General features: G+C 42.9%; 1 protein-coding gene across 3 annotated transcripts; it reads right to left on the reverse strand.

Moving 5' to 3' along the window:
* Positions 1 to 1526: 1526 nt before the first annotated feature.
* On the reverse strand, positions 1527 to 16326 carry Aste1 (asteroid structure-specific endonuclease 1). Of its 3 annotated transcripts, none has more exons than XM_075964800.1 (5): positions 16006 to 16326; positions 13127 to 14440; positions 7086 to 7296; positions 5395 to 5590; positions 1527 to 3847 (listed from the first exon to the last, which is right to left on the reverse strand). In XM_075964800.1, the coding sequence occupies exons 2-5, from the start codon at positions 14420 to 14422 to the stop codon at positions 3517 to 3519; spliced, it is 2034 nt and encodes a 677-aa protein (XP_075820915.1). In that variant the 5' UTR covers positions 14423 to 14440; positions 16006 to 16326; the 3' UTR covers positions 1527 to 3516. The 3 variants fall into 3 exon arrangements, with proteins under 3 accessions (XP_075820915.1, XP_075820916.1, XP_075820917.1); XM_075964801.1 differs by having other exon boundaries at positions 3390 to 3847; positions 16107 to 16191; XM_075964802.1 differs by lacking the exon at positions 16006 to 16326 and having other exon boundaries at positions 3390 to 3847; positions 13127 to 14187; positions 14280 to 14428.
* Between the last annotated feature and the right edge of the window lie 623 nt (positions 16327 to 16949).

The raw sequence follows: 16949 nt of genomic DNA on the forward strand, positions 1-16949 counted from the left end.
TCCTAGATTTCAGCTCCTCCTTCACAATGTGTCTACAGTTTTGAGGCCAGGCAATAGGGATTACAAGCATGCCAGCTTTTAAAAAGCAAAACCAAACATGGGAATCTGGAAATTGACTAGATCCTTCTGCTTGCAACTGGGCTGTCTTCAACCTAGTGCCTACATTTTTTTTCAAAGCAAATTCATCTGCTAACATGTCGATTAATCCAAGTTACATGTCTTTGTACTGACTTGAACTTGACACCTCGTTCTTATACAATTCTCACATTCCCCACCATATCTAATAATCTTGACTGCCTTTGCAGAATTCTGCTCTTAGTTTAGACATCCCTTGTCCCATGGTATCCTTTTCTACCACTTGGCATTCACCTTTTCCCCAGGCTCCTTTCTTTTCATGTACAGATGTAACATTATTGGTGATTTAGCACATTTTAGTGCCAGGCATGAATTACCATGCTTTAGTACTGATACGAAATGCATATAGGCACATTATTTTGATTTTGTGCAGTGATCTGAGGGTAGCAATTCTATTTCACAGGTAGGGCAACTGAGATGTAGTCACTGATTGCTTTATGCACAAAGGAGGGAATGGTAAGGTCATTTAGGTAATAAAGCTCCTTTGCTTGCTAAAATTAATTTAAATTAGGAATTCAAGTTGAAATACTAAGGTCCACTTAAGTCCCTTTTTCATGACCAAGATTTACCCCAAGATTTACTCATCTTAGCTGTCCAGAACTCCTTTTGTTACTTGAACTGCTCACTGAAGATTGACACATCCAGAGCCTCATGAGGTTTCATTTGCTAGAACTGAGTCACACAGAGCAAGACTTGATTGAAAACACGGGATACTGTAGATTTTGGGAATACGGAACACGCCACGTTCTCTTTATATGAGGTGCCCTCATTGCCTCATCCCTGTTCTTTCTTTTCAGTCTTAAAAGGCCAGTCAACCAAAGGTAAATAGAAGAGGGAGGAAAAGAAAGGCCAGGCCAAACGCCACATGTAGTGAATCTTCCTGATTCAACCGTGCCTCTTGGTGACTTCTTGTCTCAGTACACAGCAGTCAAGTCTGGTCTTTGTACTTGGCAGACTGTTGATAAAATGTTCTCATTATTTCTTTGTGTGCTTTCCCCCAAGCAGCTTAAGCAAATATGACTCCTGGAATCAGGTACTAGGTCCTTACTGTCTGGCGAAGCCCACTGAATATCCTGTGGAGTGCCTGTGGCCTCTACTCTATTACACAGTATACAACAGGGTAGGAAAACGTTTTGATTTTCACAAGAAATGGGAGACTACTGGACGCTATTTCCTTTACTGAATGGGCGGATTTTAAGGGAATTGCCCATTTGGTATCAGTGGTTAAAAAAGGAAAGCCAAGTGACTATTGTTTAAAAGATCCATCCACCCACCCATCCATCATCCATCTTTCTCCCTCCATTATCTGTCTGTCTGAGGAAATAATTTCTCTGTAGTCCGGGCCACCTGGTATCAATGGTAAGAAAAGGAAAACCAAATGACTGGTGTTTAGGAGGGACCATTTATTTATTTACTCACTCATTCATTCATTCCTTAATTTATTTGAGAAAATATTACTGTGTAGCCTAGGCCAGCCAACTTCACTATATAGTTCAAACTGGCACACAGCCTTCCTGCCTTAACCTTCGAGTGCTGAGACTACAGGTGGTAACAGTCTTAATGAATGGGAAAGCCTGCTATTAGTCTCATGAGTTTCAATTAAACTCTGTAGCTTATGCATTCCTCCTTAGTGCCTGTTAAGCCAGTTATTTGCCAAAATGAGAGCTCCATGCAAGGTTGGCAGTTTTGAAAAGCGGTGTTGATTAGCCCGCGAGTGGGACACTTGGACTGGCATAATTTGTACATCAGTATGTCTAGGAGCCAAGGAAGGTAACACTTTGGTATAACATACTCCCCATTAGACCTACTGTGGGTAAAGAATGTTTCTTTTCAAACATGGATGCACAACAATGTTGTTCTTGATCCTTTTAGTAAAAACAGTCTTTATAGATACATAATCAACCCCATTAAGGAACATAACGCTCTCCTAAAATATTTGAAAAGAAGATAGTGTTTAGGATTAAATACTTGAGGAGCAAATAGCATTATTTGTGGAAACATTTGAAGTCATGTGAGTATATACTTACTGGTTGATGCCCAGTTTGTTTTCTATGAGTGTGTTTGTCTACCTAGTGTAGAGAATTGTCAACTGTCAAGAACTAGTCATGGGCAGGCTAAAATTGGCAACTTACAGCCATAATGAATATTATCACTGTTGGAATATACTAGTGGGAGGACAGAGCAGGAGAATGCACAGCTGTACAAGTTAGACTATACTTTGGCACCTGCCCCAATGTACTTCTCCTACTTGCTAATTCTTGTTTGCCTGAGCTCTGGAACTAGCTAGCATCTTTACAAACCTATTGGTATTAGGAGTTTTAGAATAGCACCTCTCAAACATCAGGCTACCCGACCTCCACTCTTCCTGTCTGAGCCTCCTGAGACGTGTTAGCACACCCAGCTCAAACTGTTTTGAATATGCTAAGATACGCATTTTTAGAACTGCCAAGTAGGAGATGTCCATTCTGCTACTTTCCGTCCTCATTTTTTGATGTATAAAATGCTGGCCTGTGGTTGAGGGTTTATCTCAGTAGTAGAATGCTTGCTTAGGATATGCCAGGCCTGGGTTGGATCTCCATCACAGCAAAATTCAAAACAAAACAAAGTGTTGGAGCCCTTGTCAAAACCTAGCATGTGGAAGATCTCGAGTCCAGAGTGGATCTGAGATTTTCATTTCTGTTGGAGATGTAGCAGCTCAGAATACTGTTTGTGGATTGCTAGAGTTGCAGTTTATGCTGTAAGACCTGCAGTGTATCTGTACTTTTAGCGATCATATGTAGTCTACCACATTTCTAACTTTCTCTTAGGCCTCCTGTCTTTTATATGACCCAGACTTTCCAACCTCAAATACAAAACAAAACTTTTTAACGAAACGATCACTACTAGGTTTTGTGGTAATTTACTATGTGAGATTCCTATTCTTAAGAATATAGTTGGCTAAGCTATTGCAACTTAAAGGCTATAAAGTATTAGTGTTTGCTTTGAAGGACCATGAAGAGTGAAAACCCGCTTAAATATAGACGTTTCTGGGCCAGCAAGATGACTCAGGAGGTACAGCACTTGCTTCTAAGCCTGACTACCTGAGTTTGATCCCTGGAGCCCACATGATAGAATCAGAACCAAGTCTCCTGAGTTGTTCTCCAATTTCTACACAAGTACCATGGCTTTTGCGTCCCCAACACACATGCAAGTAAATAAGTGATACATTTCTTAAATTAGGCTGTATTAAAAATAGAGTACAAAATATCTTGGAATTCAGATGATCTGTTATAAGGTTTATCCCATAATAGGCAACTCCTAAAGAAAAGTTAGTTTCAAGGGAGGTAAGAGATTTTTTTTTTTTAAGTTAGAACAACAAGTCTCATGTGCTACACAGACTGTTTATTCAAGCTCTGAGGTCTCTAAGTGCTCCTCCAAGCTTTCAACCATTAACAGCCCAAACCGATTGCTTCTGTCATACCAGTGCCTGCTGTCTGAAGTGGTTACCACTTTGTTCTTTGACTGGCTGGCAACCTTTTTCTTTTGCCTCCTTTTCTTTGAGTTTGATTGAGTCTTTGGTACAAATAACTCAGCTGGGGCATATGACTTCGTGGCATTGAACAGATGTTCATACAGTTGCTTTGCCTCAGGACACATGCTCAGGAGGCTTTCTGCAGAAGTGGATGCTAGCAGTTGCTGGCAGAGTCCGTGCACCAAGCTTCCACTGTACAACCTGTTCAGTGGGAGAACATGATTTGAAAGCATCAGTTCAATGCAATGGGATAACTACGATGAACATTTCCAATAGAAGTATCTAAACACTCAGCTTACTGCTCCTATATAAACAGTAAAATTACTTACTAGAACCGAGTGACATGAAACCTTGTGATGATGCTAGACCAGAGTTAAATAGGCCTCTCTAACACTTCAGAGGAAAGGAATTTAATGAAACGGCCTTGGTAAACAAAATAGGCAGTTTATTAAAGTATCAGAAAATTGCAGTGGCATCATTTGTATGGCCATTTGGAATAAAAAGCCACTACACAAATGCAAAAGGGTATTAACTAGAACCCCTAAATTTAATGACTCATGGACAGAGCTGATCAACCTGGTGTACTTTGGCAATCAGTGCAGTCCTCAATAAGTGTAAAATCATCATTTAAGAAGTCTTGATTATGCTGAGATGCAACAATAATCCTGCAGAAAACATATTAGCAAAAACATATGTGATATTGTTGCTCCTGTTTTGATGTGAAGGGAACTGTGGCATGTGTACCCAGCGAAGATCCAATTAAGAATGACCAAAATTATCAAAGGAACAAGCACAAAAACAAAAGGCCAGTTTATTAGACTTGTGTGGAGGGTTTTGTGTTAGCTCAGACATGCGGTCCAGAGATACATTAACAAAAGTAGGGTTGGGCTTACAGGTCAGTGGTAGAGTGCTTGCCTGACTTGCACAAGGCCTTGTCTTCGGTTCCTAGTACCACACAAACACCAAGCAAGCAACCCTTTTGTTGCTAAACTTTATGGTGCCACATCTTTTTACTCATTGAAAATACACCAGGCTCTGAACTTGTACTTGAGTTTGCATGGAATACAGATGAAGCATGTATACAACCTCAAATCCCATTTCCTAGCCATTGCCTTATTATCTTACTCTCCCTCTGATACTTTCTGATGGACAGTTACCCCGATGCCTAATCCGTTGTTACTATCACTTTCCCATGGGCTCCCGTCTGTCCCACCCAGCTTAAACTCCAGAGTTAAACTCAGGCATACATGTTCAGCTCCCTTCTTCCTATACTGTCTGACAAGACAAATCCCCAGAGAAAGCTCCAAGAGAACAGAGATTTTCTTGTTGTTTACCTCACCCTAGCACAAAGTAGGCATTTACTATTTGAGTGAATGTCAAATGGCAAGAAATGTCATCATATACATACATACGTATATGTATGTATTATGTGTGTATATATATATATACACACACACACATAACATACACACACACACAATACACCAGTAATAAGATATGCCTAGGAGTAGGGTGGCATAAAAATTCTCCACAAAGTAATCATTCAAACACCCAAAAGAAATGAGAGGTAATTAGTTATATCCTATTAACTGATTTTGAGAAACTAGAGACAGTAGAAACTGGGACTATTTTCCATTTCCAGAACTTGAGTTCTAACTGCTCTGAGACTGAGAACAGTAACACTGACTATTGTCAGAGCATCCTGTTTTAGACATAAAGAAAGGACTCTTTGTACCCATGGTGCTTACTGAGTTAGGTCTGGCTCTGGGAGAGGAGTGCACAGCAGCTGGTTGAGATACAACCCCATCTGGAGACAGCACTGCCACTGACAGAAGACGTGAGCTGTGTCTAAATCCAATCTTGCACCTGGCAGCATGGGCGCCTTCACCCGCTGTAACTCTTCATACAGCACCTTGGCACCACCTGCCTGTGGATCTTCCTCACCTAGATAAAGAAACCACCGAAAGGCAGCATTTCCCAAGCACTGCATTTGTTTGCACTCTTTGTACATAGCAGCATCAAAGCCCCAAAGACAGTTAGTTTGAAAACTCGTTGTTTTTCTCTTTTGGTTTCATAAATGTCTTATAAAAGCTGAAATATTTACACTAACAGTCCCTTTTCATGACTTTATTCAATCACAAATTATTTATTTTTCCTTGAAATAAGATCTCTCCTATAGTAGTATGCTACGTGACCTTAAACAAATCTGTATGTAATTCTCTAAGATCAGTGTCTATGAAAATATCACATTAAACACCATTCTCTTTACTGTTTTTATCTGCTCTTTCCTTTCACAAATGCCCCCATGAGGGTAGCACACTTGCTTAAAGACAGCTCATATAGGTTCAAAGTACATTTTTGCCTGTTGTACAGGAGGAAAACTAAAGTATGAATACTTCATTGCTTAACAGAAGGGACAAGAACTGACAACCTTAGCAGATGCAACTTATGCAGGTTTGTTTGAGCAGAGGTGCACAAAATAACCTTGGGACCAACTTGAAAGTAATAAAAAGGAGGCCCACCTTTCACAATTAGCAGGAAGCAAGGCACTGGGCCTGCCTTGGTGCAGGGTCCATATTTCCTAAAAGAAAACAAACAGACATGCCCCTGCTATAGGACTCATGCAAAATCTTAACGGGCTCATGCTATGGGAGTTTCTGTGTTTATTTAAACAGAACATAGCTTCAAACAGTGTTCTTACAGCCATGAGCCTGACTTGTTTTGATTGTCATATATTAGTGGTCCCTCTTGTCACATTTGAGCTTGACTATTTGGGATGTTTTGAGTCCATGCTGTTTCATTCTTAATATAGAATACACCCAAGGTAGGACCATCTACAAAACTCTTCCCATGATGTTTTTTCTCTGTCCACACATGGCATTCATAATCTTTTAAGGAGAAAGTTGCATTAAAGAACTAAAATGTTCCAATGCTTCACTTATTATCTCACCAAATATTTTAATGTAGACAAAACTGCCCAGGCTATTTCTCTAATGGAAACAAGTTTTTATTTTTTTCTTTCTATTATTACTTACATATTAGTTGAAACTTGATATCCTTAAAGAAAGAAAACAATACAAGCAAGAATGCTAAGGTTGGAGTATTGAGAAGTTTCATTTTCTGGGCAAGTGCAAGTCATGTATTCTGTTGCTGCTGCTGCTGCTGCTGCATTGGTGGCGATGGGGCATCAACTACCTCATAGCAGACAGTTAGGCAGTACTAGTACATCTCAGCTCTTTACCTGTGGCCAAACTCCTGGCTCCAAGTTTGGTATATGCAACTGTTAGGAATATTTTTACCTGTGAAGGGCATTTTGGCACCTTCACTTCTAAGTTCTGTAATAGTCAATTGTGTGTGTGTGTGTGTGAGTGTGTAAATTCTTGAGGATGTACAGTTTATATACAACTTGACAAAACATTCCTGGGTTTCTAGAACCTACCAGGGCAGTTGATGATGGCATTCAAGGGCTCCATCAGCATTCCCAGCAGTAAGGCCTGCAGATGATGGAGCTTTGCCTTGGCCTCTGTGGACTGCAACCAGTAACAAGTGACAGCAATGGGCAACTTCAGCAAAGTAGGGATGGCCTCCAGGACAACCTGTTTGACCTTCAGGGCTTCTAACAGAAGCATCCGCCGCCTAGGCAAGGGGAGCTGAAACATCAAATATTCCGCAAATTAGGGATTTTTTTTTTGTGTGGTAGCATGAAGAGATCTAATTGAGTTATAGAAGTTAATAAATTACATTTGGTTCTTTGAAGGAATGTATCTTCTATGCCCTCTAAATAGCTTTTCTTGTGTTTCTGCCCTGTCTCTCTGTACTGCATATTCAATACACACATCCTTCAGGAAGCTTGTTAGAAATTCAGTTCTGAGGCTCTCCCCCTTAATTTTGGTTCAGTAATCTGAGGGGAGCCTAAGAACTTGTAACTGAAGCCCACATACTTTACTATGGGAAACAAAGATCTACATCCGCTCTGCTCTTACTTGCTAGTGGATCTGTTACCACTTTCTCTGATGCCATAACTAAGCATCTCCACAAAATAAATTACAAATACCTCTGGCATGTGGCTGCTCCAGGGTGAGAGATCTACTGAAGTCAGATAGGACAGTCTTAGTGCAGTCCCATGCTGTGTCTGCAGCACATGGACGCACTCACTTTCCCTACACTTTATAGTAGAAAGTACTTCAAACACAGGCGGAGAAGGAAACAGCCTGGAGCTTTGGGCTGCTCGCTGAATTTTGAATCTCAAGATGTTGGGAATCATAAAGGGCCTTATAGGCCACACTTTGATGAACATTTACGAAAGACTCCTAGTGTCTCTATGCAGTCAGAGAAATACCCTCCCTTCCAGAGGATGAGCCAGTGCCGTACATCCTTAGCACTTAACGGGTGGTTAGTATAGTGACTGAGAGATGAGATGAAATGTTAATTCAAACAACATCATGATTGACATAATAGTTACATCATTAATGTCAGAGGTCTTTGGATAGTACGGTGACTCTAAATATAGTTTCAGCAATTTAATATTGTTTCAGTAATTTAGCTTTATAATCAGAAATAAACGATTTCTTCATAGTATAGCAGCAACCCCTACAGGACTCATACATTAAGTGAAAACAAGTCTAAACTTCAAATTAGAACTTTTATGAACAAAGTAGTCTAGGATTTGACATCAGAGATTCTGCTCTCGGCAAGTGGCTTTGGGCAAGTTTCTAACGGGTTTTTTCTAGTTTGATCATCTGTAAAATGAGCCGTATGTGTTGGAGTTGCACCGGGTGTTTTTTTGTTTGTTTGTTTCTTTGCTTTAACTGCTCTGTCCTCAGCGCCTTCTAGAGAAGGAATTACTCTGTTGGTGGTCTCATCTGTTTTGCTCCCAGGCCTGTGTGGCACTATGCCATTGATGTTTTTCTGTCGGCTTAGTGGCTGTACATGAATCTGCTGATATTTTAATTATTGTCTGCTGCCTCATAGCTCCTCAGTCAGTACCTCACCAGCTAAGGCCTGGTGGGATATCTGATCCTGTGGCGTGGATATGTAGGTTTAAATTAAGTCTCTATCGTTCTACTTATCAATAACGCTCAGAAGTCAAAGGCTGGGGTGAAAAGCAACTAGATGACCTTGTTTTTTAGGTCAGAGAAATCTCAAGGGACGGGTCTCTTCCCTTGTCCCAGAACCAAAAGTACTCAAACTCTAGTCCCTGTAGTCCCTGCTCTCTTTCCTTCCTGTGGGTCTTCTCTATCCAAATTGCTGGCTCTGGTCAGCTAGTCACTAGTTCCACTCCGTGATTCAGCGTATAACTTTATTGGGAATTCTCGAATGCGATCAAAATATCCTACAACATCCCATTTGGATTTGATGGGACTGAAATGAGCCAGCATGTAAAGTCTCCCTCATGAGGCTGACACAAAACTACAGTAATAACGTCATGTTAAAAGCAGGAATGATCACAGGGTTTCTGTAGTTGAACCTGCGTTTGTGTTTGGAAATACATTTGCACCTGGCAGCACTTAGAATTACGGGCTAATTACAGATTAAAACCATTGAGCTAAACACAGAACTGATTAACTCATGCCAAAGGCAAGCCAAATGATCTACAGTGGTACAAAGTGTGTGAAAACGTCCTCTGACTGTGACTACAACTAACTGCCGAGAATGCTTTAGCTACACTCATCAGGAAATACAATCAGCATGCTACATCTCATTGATCAGATCAGATTTCATAGGGAAAAAAGTGTCCCGATCCCTATTCATATCCTGCCGTCTGGACAGATTGCAGGTGTAATGTGAAAGGGAAAGGTAATTGTTTTCATGCTCTTGGGAGTAGGTAGTAATTTCATACGAAGATCACAAAAGGGTAATCGTAAGTAATAAAAAATTAAATGACTGCACTAAAACTGTTTAATAAAATATACCACAGTGAAAGTCAGAATGGGAGGTTCCAGCCAGTGTTAATTGACAAATGATTAGTAGGCAAAAGACTTTACATAGAATATCTAAATGGCTACTGAACACAAGGAAGTCATCAGACAAATGCAAGTTGCCCACCCAAATGACTAAGATGCTGTAACCCCACTAGAACAGCCGGAATGTTTCCTGGGCTAATAAACACCTAGTATTGGCAAGAGCACAGGAAGAAGCACTCTCCTGTGCTGTTGGTGGGAATGTTAGTGGGTCCACTGTCAAGATCTTTTGGCAAGACTTCTAAAGAGCTGGGCACAAAGTCTCCCCACCCCACCCAGCAATTCCATATATGTGCAACAGAAGTATGTCATGGGTGATGCGCACCGCGGTATTCACGTGCTGTCTGAAACAGCACTACTGGAAACCACCCAGAAGGAAAGTCACTCGTGCTATATCCGTTGTCACAGTGCAGTGAGTTTACAGCAGGACAAATGAAGGAGTTATAAGTGAGTCTCACAGATACACTGAGGAATGAAGGAGTTGTGAGCGAGTCTCACAGATACACTGAGGAAGGAAGGAGTTGTGAGCGAGTCTCACAGATACACTGAGGAAGGAAGGAGTTGTGAGTCTCACAGATACACTCAGGAAGGAAGGAGTTGTGAGTCTCACAGATACACTGAGGAAGGAAGGAGTTGTGAGCGAGTCTCACAGATACACTGAGGAAGGAAGGAGTTGTGAGCGAGTCTCACAGACAGATACACTGAGGAAGGAAGGAGTTGTGAGCGAGTCTCACAGATACACTGAGGAAGGAAGGAGTTGTGAGCGAGTCTCACAGATACACTGAGGAAGGAAGGAGTTGTGAGCGAGTCTCACAGACAGATACACTGAGGAAGGAAGGAGTTGTGAGCGAGTCTCACAGATACACTGAGGAAGGAAGGAGTTGTGAGCGAGTCTCACAGACAGATACACTGAGGAAGGAAGGAGTTGTGAGCGAGTCTCACAGATACACTGAGGAAGGAAGGAGTTGTGAGCGAGTCTCACAGACAGATACACTGAGGAAGGAAGGAGTTGTGAGCGAGTCTCACAGATACACTGAGGAAGGAAGGAGTTGTGAGCGAGTCTCACAGATACACTGAGGAAGGAAGGAGTTGTGAGCGAGTCTCACAGATACACTGAGGAAGGAAGGAGTTGTGAGCGAGTCTCACAGATACACTGAGGAAGGAAGGAGTTGTGAGTCTCACAGATACACTGAGGAAGGAAGGAGTTGGGAGTCTCACAGATACACTGAGGAAGGAAGGAGTTGTGAGTCTCACAGATACACTGAGGAAGGAAGGAGTTGTGAGCGAGTCTCACAGATACACTGAGGAAGGAAGGAGTTGTGAGCGAGTCTCACAGATACACTGAGGAAGGAAGGAGTTGTGAGCGAGTCTCACAGATACACTGAGGAAGGAAGGAGTTGTGAGCGAGTCTCACAGACAGATACACTGAGGAAGGAAGGAGTTGTGAGCGAGTCTCACAGATACACTGAGGAAGGAAGGAGTTGTGAGTCTCACAGATACACTGAGGAAGGAAGGAGTTGTGAGCGAGTCTCACAGACAGATACACTGAGGAAGGAAGGAGTTGTGAGCGAGTCTCACAGATACACTGAGGAAGGAAGGAGTTGTGAGCGAGTCTCACAGACAGATACACTGAGGAAGGAAGGAGTTGTGAGCGAGTCTCACAGATACACTGAGGAAGGAAGGAGTTGTGAGCGAGTCTCACAGATACACTGAGGAAGGAAGGAGTTGTGAGCGAGTCTCACAGATACACTGAGGAAGGAAGGAGTTGTGAGCGAGTCTCACAGATACACCGAACAGAAGATGCCTGGTGGAAAAGATCCATTCTTCCTGTGGGACTTTTAACTGAAACTCTGCTTTCTTTGCGATATAAATCCTGTGGTCAGAAAATTCACCCCTTTAAAGTACACAATTCAGTAGTTTTAGTATATTTATAGGCTTGTGCATCCTTTATTAATCCCAGAACAATCTCATCACCTCCAAAAGCAGCACTGTTGCTGCAAGTAGTTAATTCCCAGTGCCAAGGATGCTTCTGATACCCACTTCCAAATCTTTTTCTTGTGCCTATGCTGTCACTAGTGGACACACAAGGGGCATTTTGGGTCACATAATTCTTTCTTGTGGAGTGCCAATCTGTTCATTCTAAGAGGCTGAACATTCTTGCTTTTCCCAACTAGATCTTAGTGGCAGCTCCACCTTTTCCACTCCCTAGGAAGTGACGATCACTACCACATGTCCCTTGGGGATCGAATTGGAAGTCAGGAAACAGGCTGCTGACTTTCATACTTGAGTAGGTTCATGCCAATGACCCTGTGAATATGCAAGTGAATATTTAGTTGGTGCTAAAAAACAAACAAAAATCTAGTGGGTACTGCAACTGGCTTTATAAATTCATTTACATTTAATTTGTATGTTTAATTATGTTATCAAAATAGTTTCATCTGTTATTCTTAGTATATTGACATATTATCAAAATAAAGGCAAGACTGGAATCCATGAGAATATTTTCTTCCTTGAAATGATGACTGATTTGAGTGTTACTTAGAATTAAGCAACAACAAAGTAGGGTAAGGCATGCTTTTAAGGATGGGTTTAAGCAAGTCGCCAGGATGCCACAAGCTTAAAGCCTAAAAAGAGACCTTCATTGATAAAAACGAAACCTTTAGATAGAAGCATCAGTATCAATCTTAATTCAACTCTGAGATAATCTAAGATGCTGTTAGGCCCGAAGCAAGTGCCTATATGTACACTCCTTTTACAATTCAAGTTATATAACTCTGTTCTAGTTGGGATCAATATAGTACAACAACTGCAAAGGAACGGGTTACTGAAGAACACAGCACTGAGAATAGCAAATTTAGCGCTACAGGTGCTAGGTTTGCTGTTAGTACTGACACTAACTAGGTGACTAAGAGGTTACCTAGTTCCCTGGAGTTCGTTTTCAAACACAACATTAAGGCATGGTGGGAAACAATGTGTTACATTAAGAGAGACAGTACATATTATAGTGATATTGTTTATGATCTAACAAAGTTTGCCTGAAGATCAGAGTGCAAAGCTAGCCACACCAGTCAGCCATACAGGCCAGGTAGTGGTGGCACACACATTTAATCCCAGCAGCCACACTAGTTAGCCATAGAAGTTGGGTGGTGGTGGCACACACCTTTAATCCCAGGATTTGGGAGACAGAGGCAAAGGGATCTCTGTTAGTTCAAGGCCACCTTGAACTACTTAAGATTGAATCTGTCTAAACACACAGAGGTGATCCCAGCACTTGGGATCACACACCTTTAATCCCAGCACTAGAGGAATGTAAAGCGGGATGAGACAGGAACTCACTCTCTTTTTAGTCTGAAGATTTTGTAGAGGTAAGAGCTCGCTAGTAGGTGGCTGCTTTGCTTCTCTGATCTTTCAGCTTGAACCCCACTATCTATCTCTGGGTTTTTGTTAATCATGCTACAACATATGAAAGCAACTTATTATCTATAGATTTTTAAGAATTGTATTAGTTTTACAAACTTACCTCAGTCAATTTGTTCAAGTCAGAATGATTCTTGAGCAGCTGTTTTGCATAAACAACCGATGTTTTGATATTTTTATCAATTCTTTCCACTTCATTGAAAGCTGGAGGCTGAGAAGGCGCTGCATTCTGGGAAATACCTTCTGGATGTGATGAGGTATTCAAAAGAAGCCCATAGATGAATTGCCGGATGGGCTGAGCTATTCTGTGGGCATTTGGTCTCTGCATGTTTTCTACCTGTGTGTGAAGAAAGGTCCTCTGAAGCACCAGAGCATCACTGATGAAAGGTGGTAGCTGGCCTTTGGCTAAGGCTACTAGTACCCACTCTGGCAAGCCCAGATTCAAAGCGTCTGGACAGACATAAGTTCCATAGTAGAAGAAGTCCTGCAGCTTCACCTGGGACGGCTGGTACTCCTCCATGGAAGTGCAGAGATGTTCCTTAACATCTTCTCGGCCCTTTCTGGGGAGATGCTTCAGGACATTCTCCAGTGCTTCAGCGGGGTCATCAAAATGAGACAACCAGTTCAGAAGTCCCAGAACTCGGTGGTATCTCCTCCCCTTAGAACTAAGAGGAAGCCGTGCTTTGCTGATGAGTGTCTCTATGATGGGCAGATTAACGTGGTCATTTCCACACAGCACCGCAAAGAGAGGTAATAGAGTCTTGTTCATATTGCTGAAGTAATGGCAGAATGCATCGGGGGAAAAGCATTTGGCAGGAATATAGTAATCCTGTGTATTCTTAACAGTGTTCAGATTTCTCCACTGAAAACTATTCAGTGGGCAAAACCCACTTCTCAGGTCAAAAATGCAAAAGTCACTATCTGATGACAGCACAGGGCAATTCCAGTGATTGGCAAGTGTCATGATGTCCCGATCTGCTTCCGAGAAGCTCTGAACAAAACATACCTTAAGCCTGATCAAAACCTGTATAAACACTTCTCGGATGAGTAAGGGACACACATTCCCACCCCCGCCGACAGAAAGGGAATGGGCCGCCTGGATCTTCTCTCTAGCTCGATCCTTCAGAGTTGTAAGCTTCTTATCTGAAATGTCACATCCTCCATCTAATACAACATAGGGACAGATATGACAAGCGAACAGTGACTCAAAGAATCTCTGTACAACGTCTGCAAATGAATCATAGTCCCCTCCATACCGGAGTTCCAAGTTTGAGTTGAAGCAAAGTCGATGGAAAAGAGAATAGCCATCGATGATAATTTTTGTGTCCCTCAGTTTCAGATCAGTGAAGAACTCATTACTGTAATCTTCCACGAAACTCATGAGTCCTCTGATGCCCATGATGACTGAAAGAGCTGCCTGGGAAATGAGAAAAAAAACAATTTCAGTGGACGGTGCTTCCAAAGGCCATTCCTGGTTGCTAATCTCACTGTATCTGGAACCAACCCAGACCCAAGCTGCTGGGTATACTGATAAAGGAATTGTTCTTAATTGGATCACTGGAGGTGGGAAGACCCACCTTTAATCTAGGCCATACCTTCTGGCAGCAGCCTATATAAAGGATACAAAGTTCTTGCTCTTGGCCCACTTGCTCTAACTCTCCCTGGCAAATTCATTCCTTGCCTGGCGTTAGAGCCGACTTCTTCAGCATTCTGGAGGGCACTGAAGAGCAGCTGAGATATGCAGTCTCATGGACTGAACAACTACTGCATTCTTGGGCTTTTCATTGCCACTGTTAGACTTTAAGTCCCTCTGCTAAGCCCTGTGTGCATGTGTGTGTAGACAGATCCTACTACCCGTTCTGTTTCTCTAGAGAATCCTGACTAACACAGTGCTCTCAGGGGCACCAGATCATCGCCTCAGTAGAAAATGAGACCTGCTCTTCGGATAAACTATATTGGCCGTCAGCATGTCTAGCTGAGCATTCACAAGGCACAAACCCAATTGCTTCATGGGGTTTGATCTTTGGTTAATGGTGGAGGCTACTCCTGGCCTCACTGGAACACCATGGTCACATCAACAGGAATTCTATGGATTCTGCTACTGGTATTACGTTTCCATTTTTTTGTTTGTTTGTTTTTTTGTTTTTTCGAGACAGGGTTTCTCTGTGGTTTTGGAGCCTGTCCTGGAACTAGCTCTTGTAGACCAGGCTGGTCTCGAACTCACAGAGATCCGCCTGCCTCTGCCTCCCAAGTGCTGGGATTAAAGGCGTGCGCCACCACCGCCTGGCTTATGTTTCCATTTTATAAGGTGGAGTATCTGTTTGGTGAGGGTCAAGGTAAAAAGTCCTAACCTATAAAAATGACATCCTTATCAATGTCTTAAATCTCAGTGTTGGGCACATAAGGATCCAGTTTTTCTTATGGACCCTTCTTACAGGTCTTGAGTGTGGGGCCATTAGATGCAGTCTAGGGTAAGAAAAAGCAACCGCTTTATGCTTCTAAGACCCCCAACTATCCAATTTTAGCCCCAATTATTTACATCAGCGTCTGGCCTATCTCTGGCTAACGACTCATAGGACTGGTTGGTGCTACTGATTTTCCCTCTAGCTTAGTGTGGCACTATTACCAGCCTTGCCTTTCTTTAAAATTGTGAAATGTTTTTTCAGTCTTAGAATTCTTGCACTTTGATTTTTAGAGATGCTACGTAAAAATTCATCACCCAGAATTTTTTGGTTTTGGCATCTGCCTACATTTCACCTCACTTCAGATCCACCTCAGTCGACACCTCTGCACTGAACAGTCATTTCTTTCCCGGTCTGTCGTGTGGTTTCTGCAAACTCACGACTAATGTGAGCTAATGACATGACCTTGCATTTGCTCAACAAATGCAAGCCGGGTAGGGCAAAGGTGCGCAAAAGACGTAGGATCTAATTGCTCATACACAGACCTCCTACCCCAAGCCATCTCCAGCCCTCGACCCACCTGCTGCTTCCTCCTGGCCCCCCACTTCCTTCATCAGCAGTCCAGGGTGGCCTGGCAGGCCCGCAGGTGAGTTGAAGACCACGAGCGGAAACCGGAAGTACCTGGACGTCACTGGGAAGCCTGGCTCAGAGAAGCTGAGGGCACTGCTGGTAGGGAAAGTGTTTTCGGGCCAGTGGCGGTAACTTGGTGTAGGATGAGGTGTTTGTCTCACGAGAGCGACCTCTTCCTCAGGGATTCTCTGCCCGCCACGCCCCGACCCTTCCCGCCGCCTCATAGGGTCCCACGCGCTTCCGCGGGCCTGGCGGCCCAATCCCGACTTCCCAGCAGCCCCCGCGCCGTCTCCGTGGCGACGGCGTCAAACAACCACGCCCGCCGAGGCAAAGAAGCTTTAGGCTGAGGCGTGGGCGGTCGCCGGTCAGGGACCGGGAAAGGTAACAAAAGTGGAGCTCGGGCAGCCGGGCCCCCGCAGCCCCCGGACCCTATTTCCCCTCGGAAGAATAAGCGCTCAGCCCCTCGATATACTTTTACCTGCTTTGCCAAAATCAGGGTTTATTTGTTGAAGAGACAGGAAGTTGTTCCTTTTACCTCAGGGTTAGCGTTTACCTCTCAGGTAAGATTTAGCAGAACCCGGTCAGGACCGCTTCCTAAAGTCTGTTATGTGGGCATAAACCACTCGGTCTCCACCGCGGTCAACACTTGCCTTTTCCTTGCCCTGTCCCAGTGGGATGGGTTTTTTTCTTAGGAATGGTTAGCACAAAGTGGGCATCTCTCTGCTTTCTCCGAGTTTCCCATCCTGCTTTCTTTCCTTTTTTTTTTTTTTTTTTTGTCTTTGGACCACAGTTGGTTTTCTAAACCCTTCTTTGCTCTCCAAACGTTTACTGATACTGTATATCAGCTGTTAGCGAGACACCAGGGATACAACGATAACATTTGTTCCCATCGCC

Source organism: Microtus pennsylvanicus, chromosome 3 (genome assembly GCF_037038515.1).
Source record: "Microtus pennsylvanicus isolate mMicPen1 chromosome 3, mMicPen1.hap1, whole genome shotgun sequence".
Lineage (NCBI taxonomy): Eukaryota > Metazoa > Chordata > Mammalia > Rodentia > Cricetidae > Microtus > Microtus pennsylvanicus.

What these genes read in the sequence shown, in the direction of transcription:
- Aste1 (XM_075964800.1), bottom strand. Translation starts at nt 14,422, where the DNA reads ATGGGCATCAGAGGACTCATGAGTTTCGTGGAAGATTACAGTAATGAG. An exon ending in ACTTGAACAAATTGACTGAG is followed by an intron (nt 7,297 to 13,126) that starts GTAAGTTTGTAA and finishes TTGATGTTTCAG; the next exon opens with CTCCCCTTGCCTAGGCGGCG. An exon ending in CCAGAGCCAGACCTAACTCA is followed by an intron (nt 3,848 to 5,394) that starts GTAAGCACCATG and finishes CCCACTGAACAG; the next exon opens with GTTGTACAGTGGAAGCTTGG.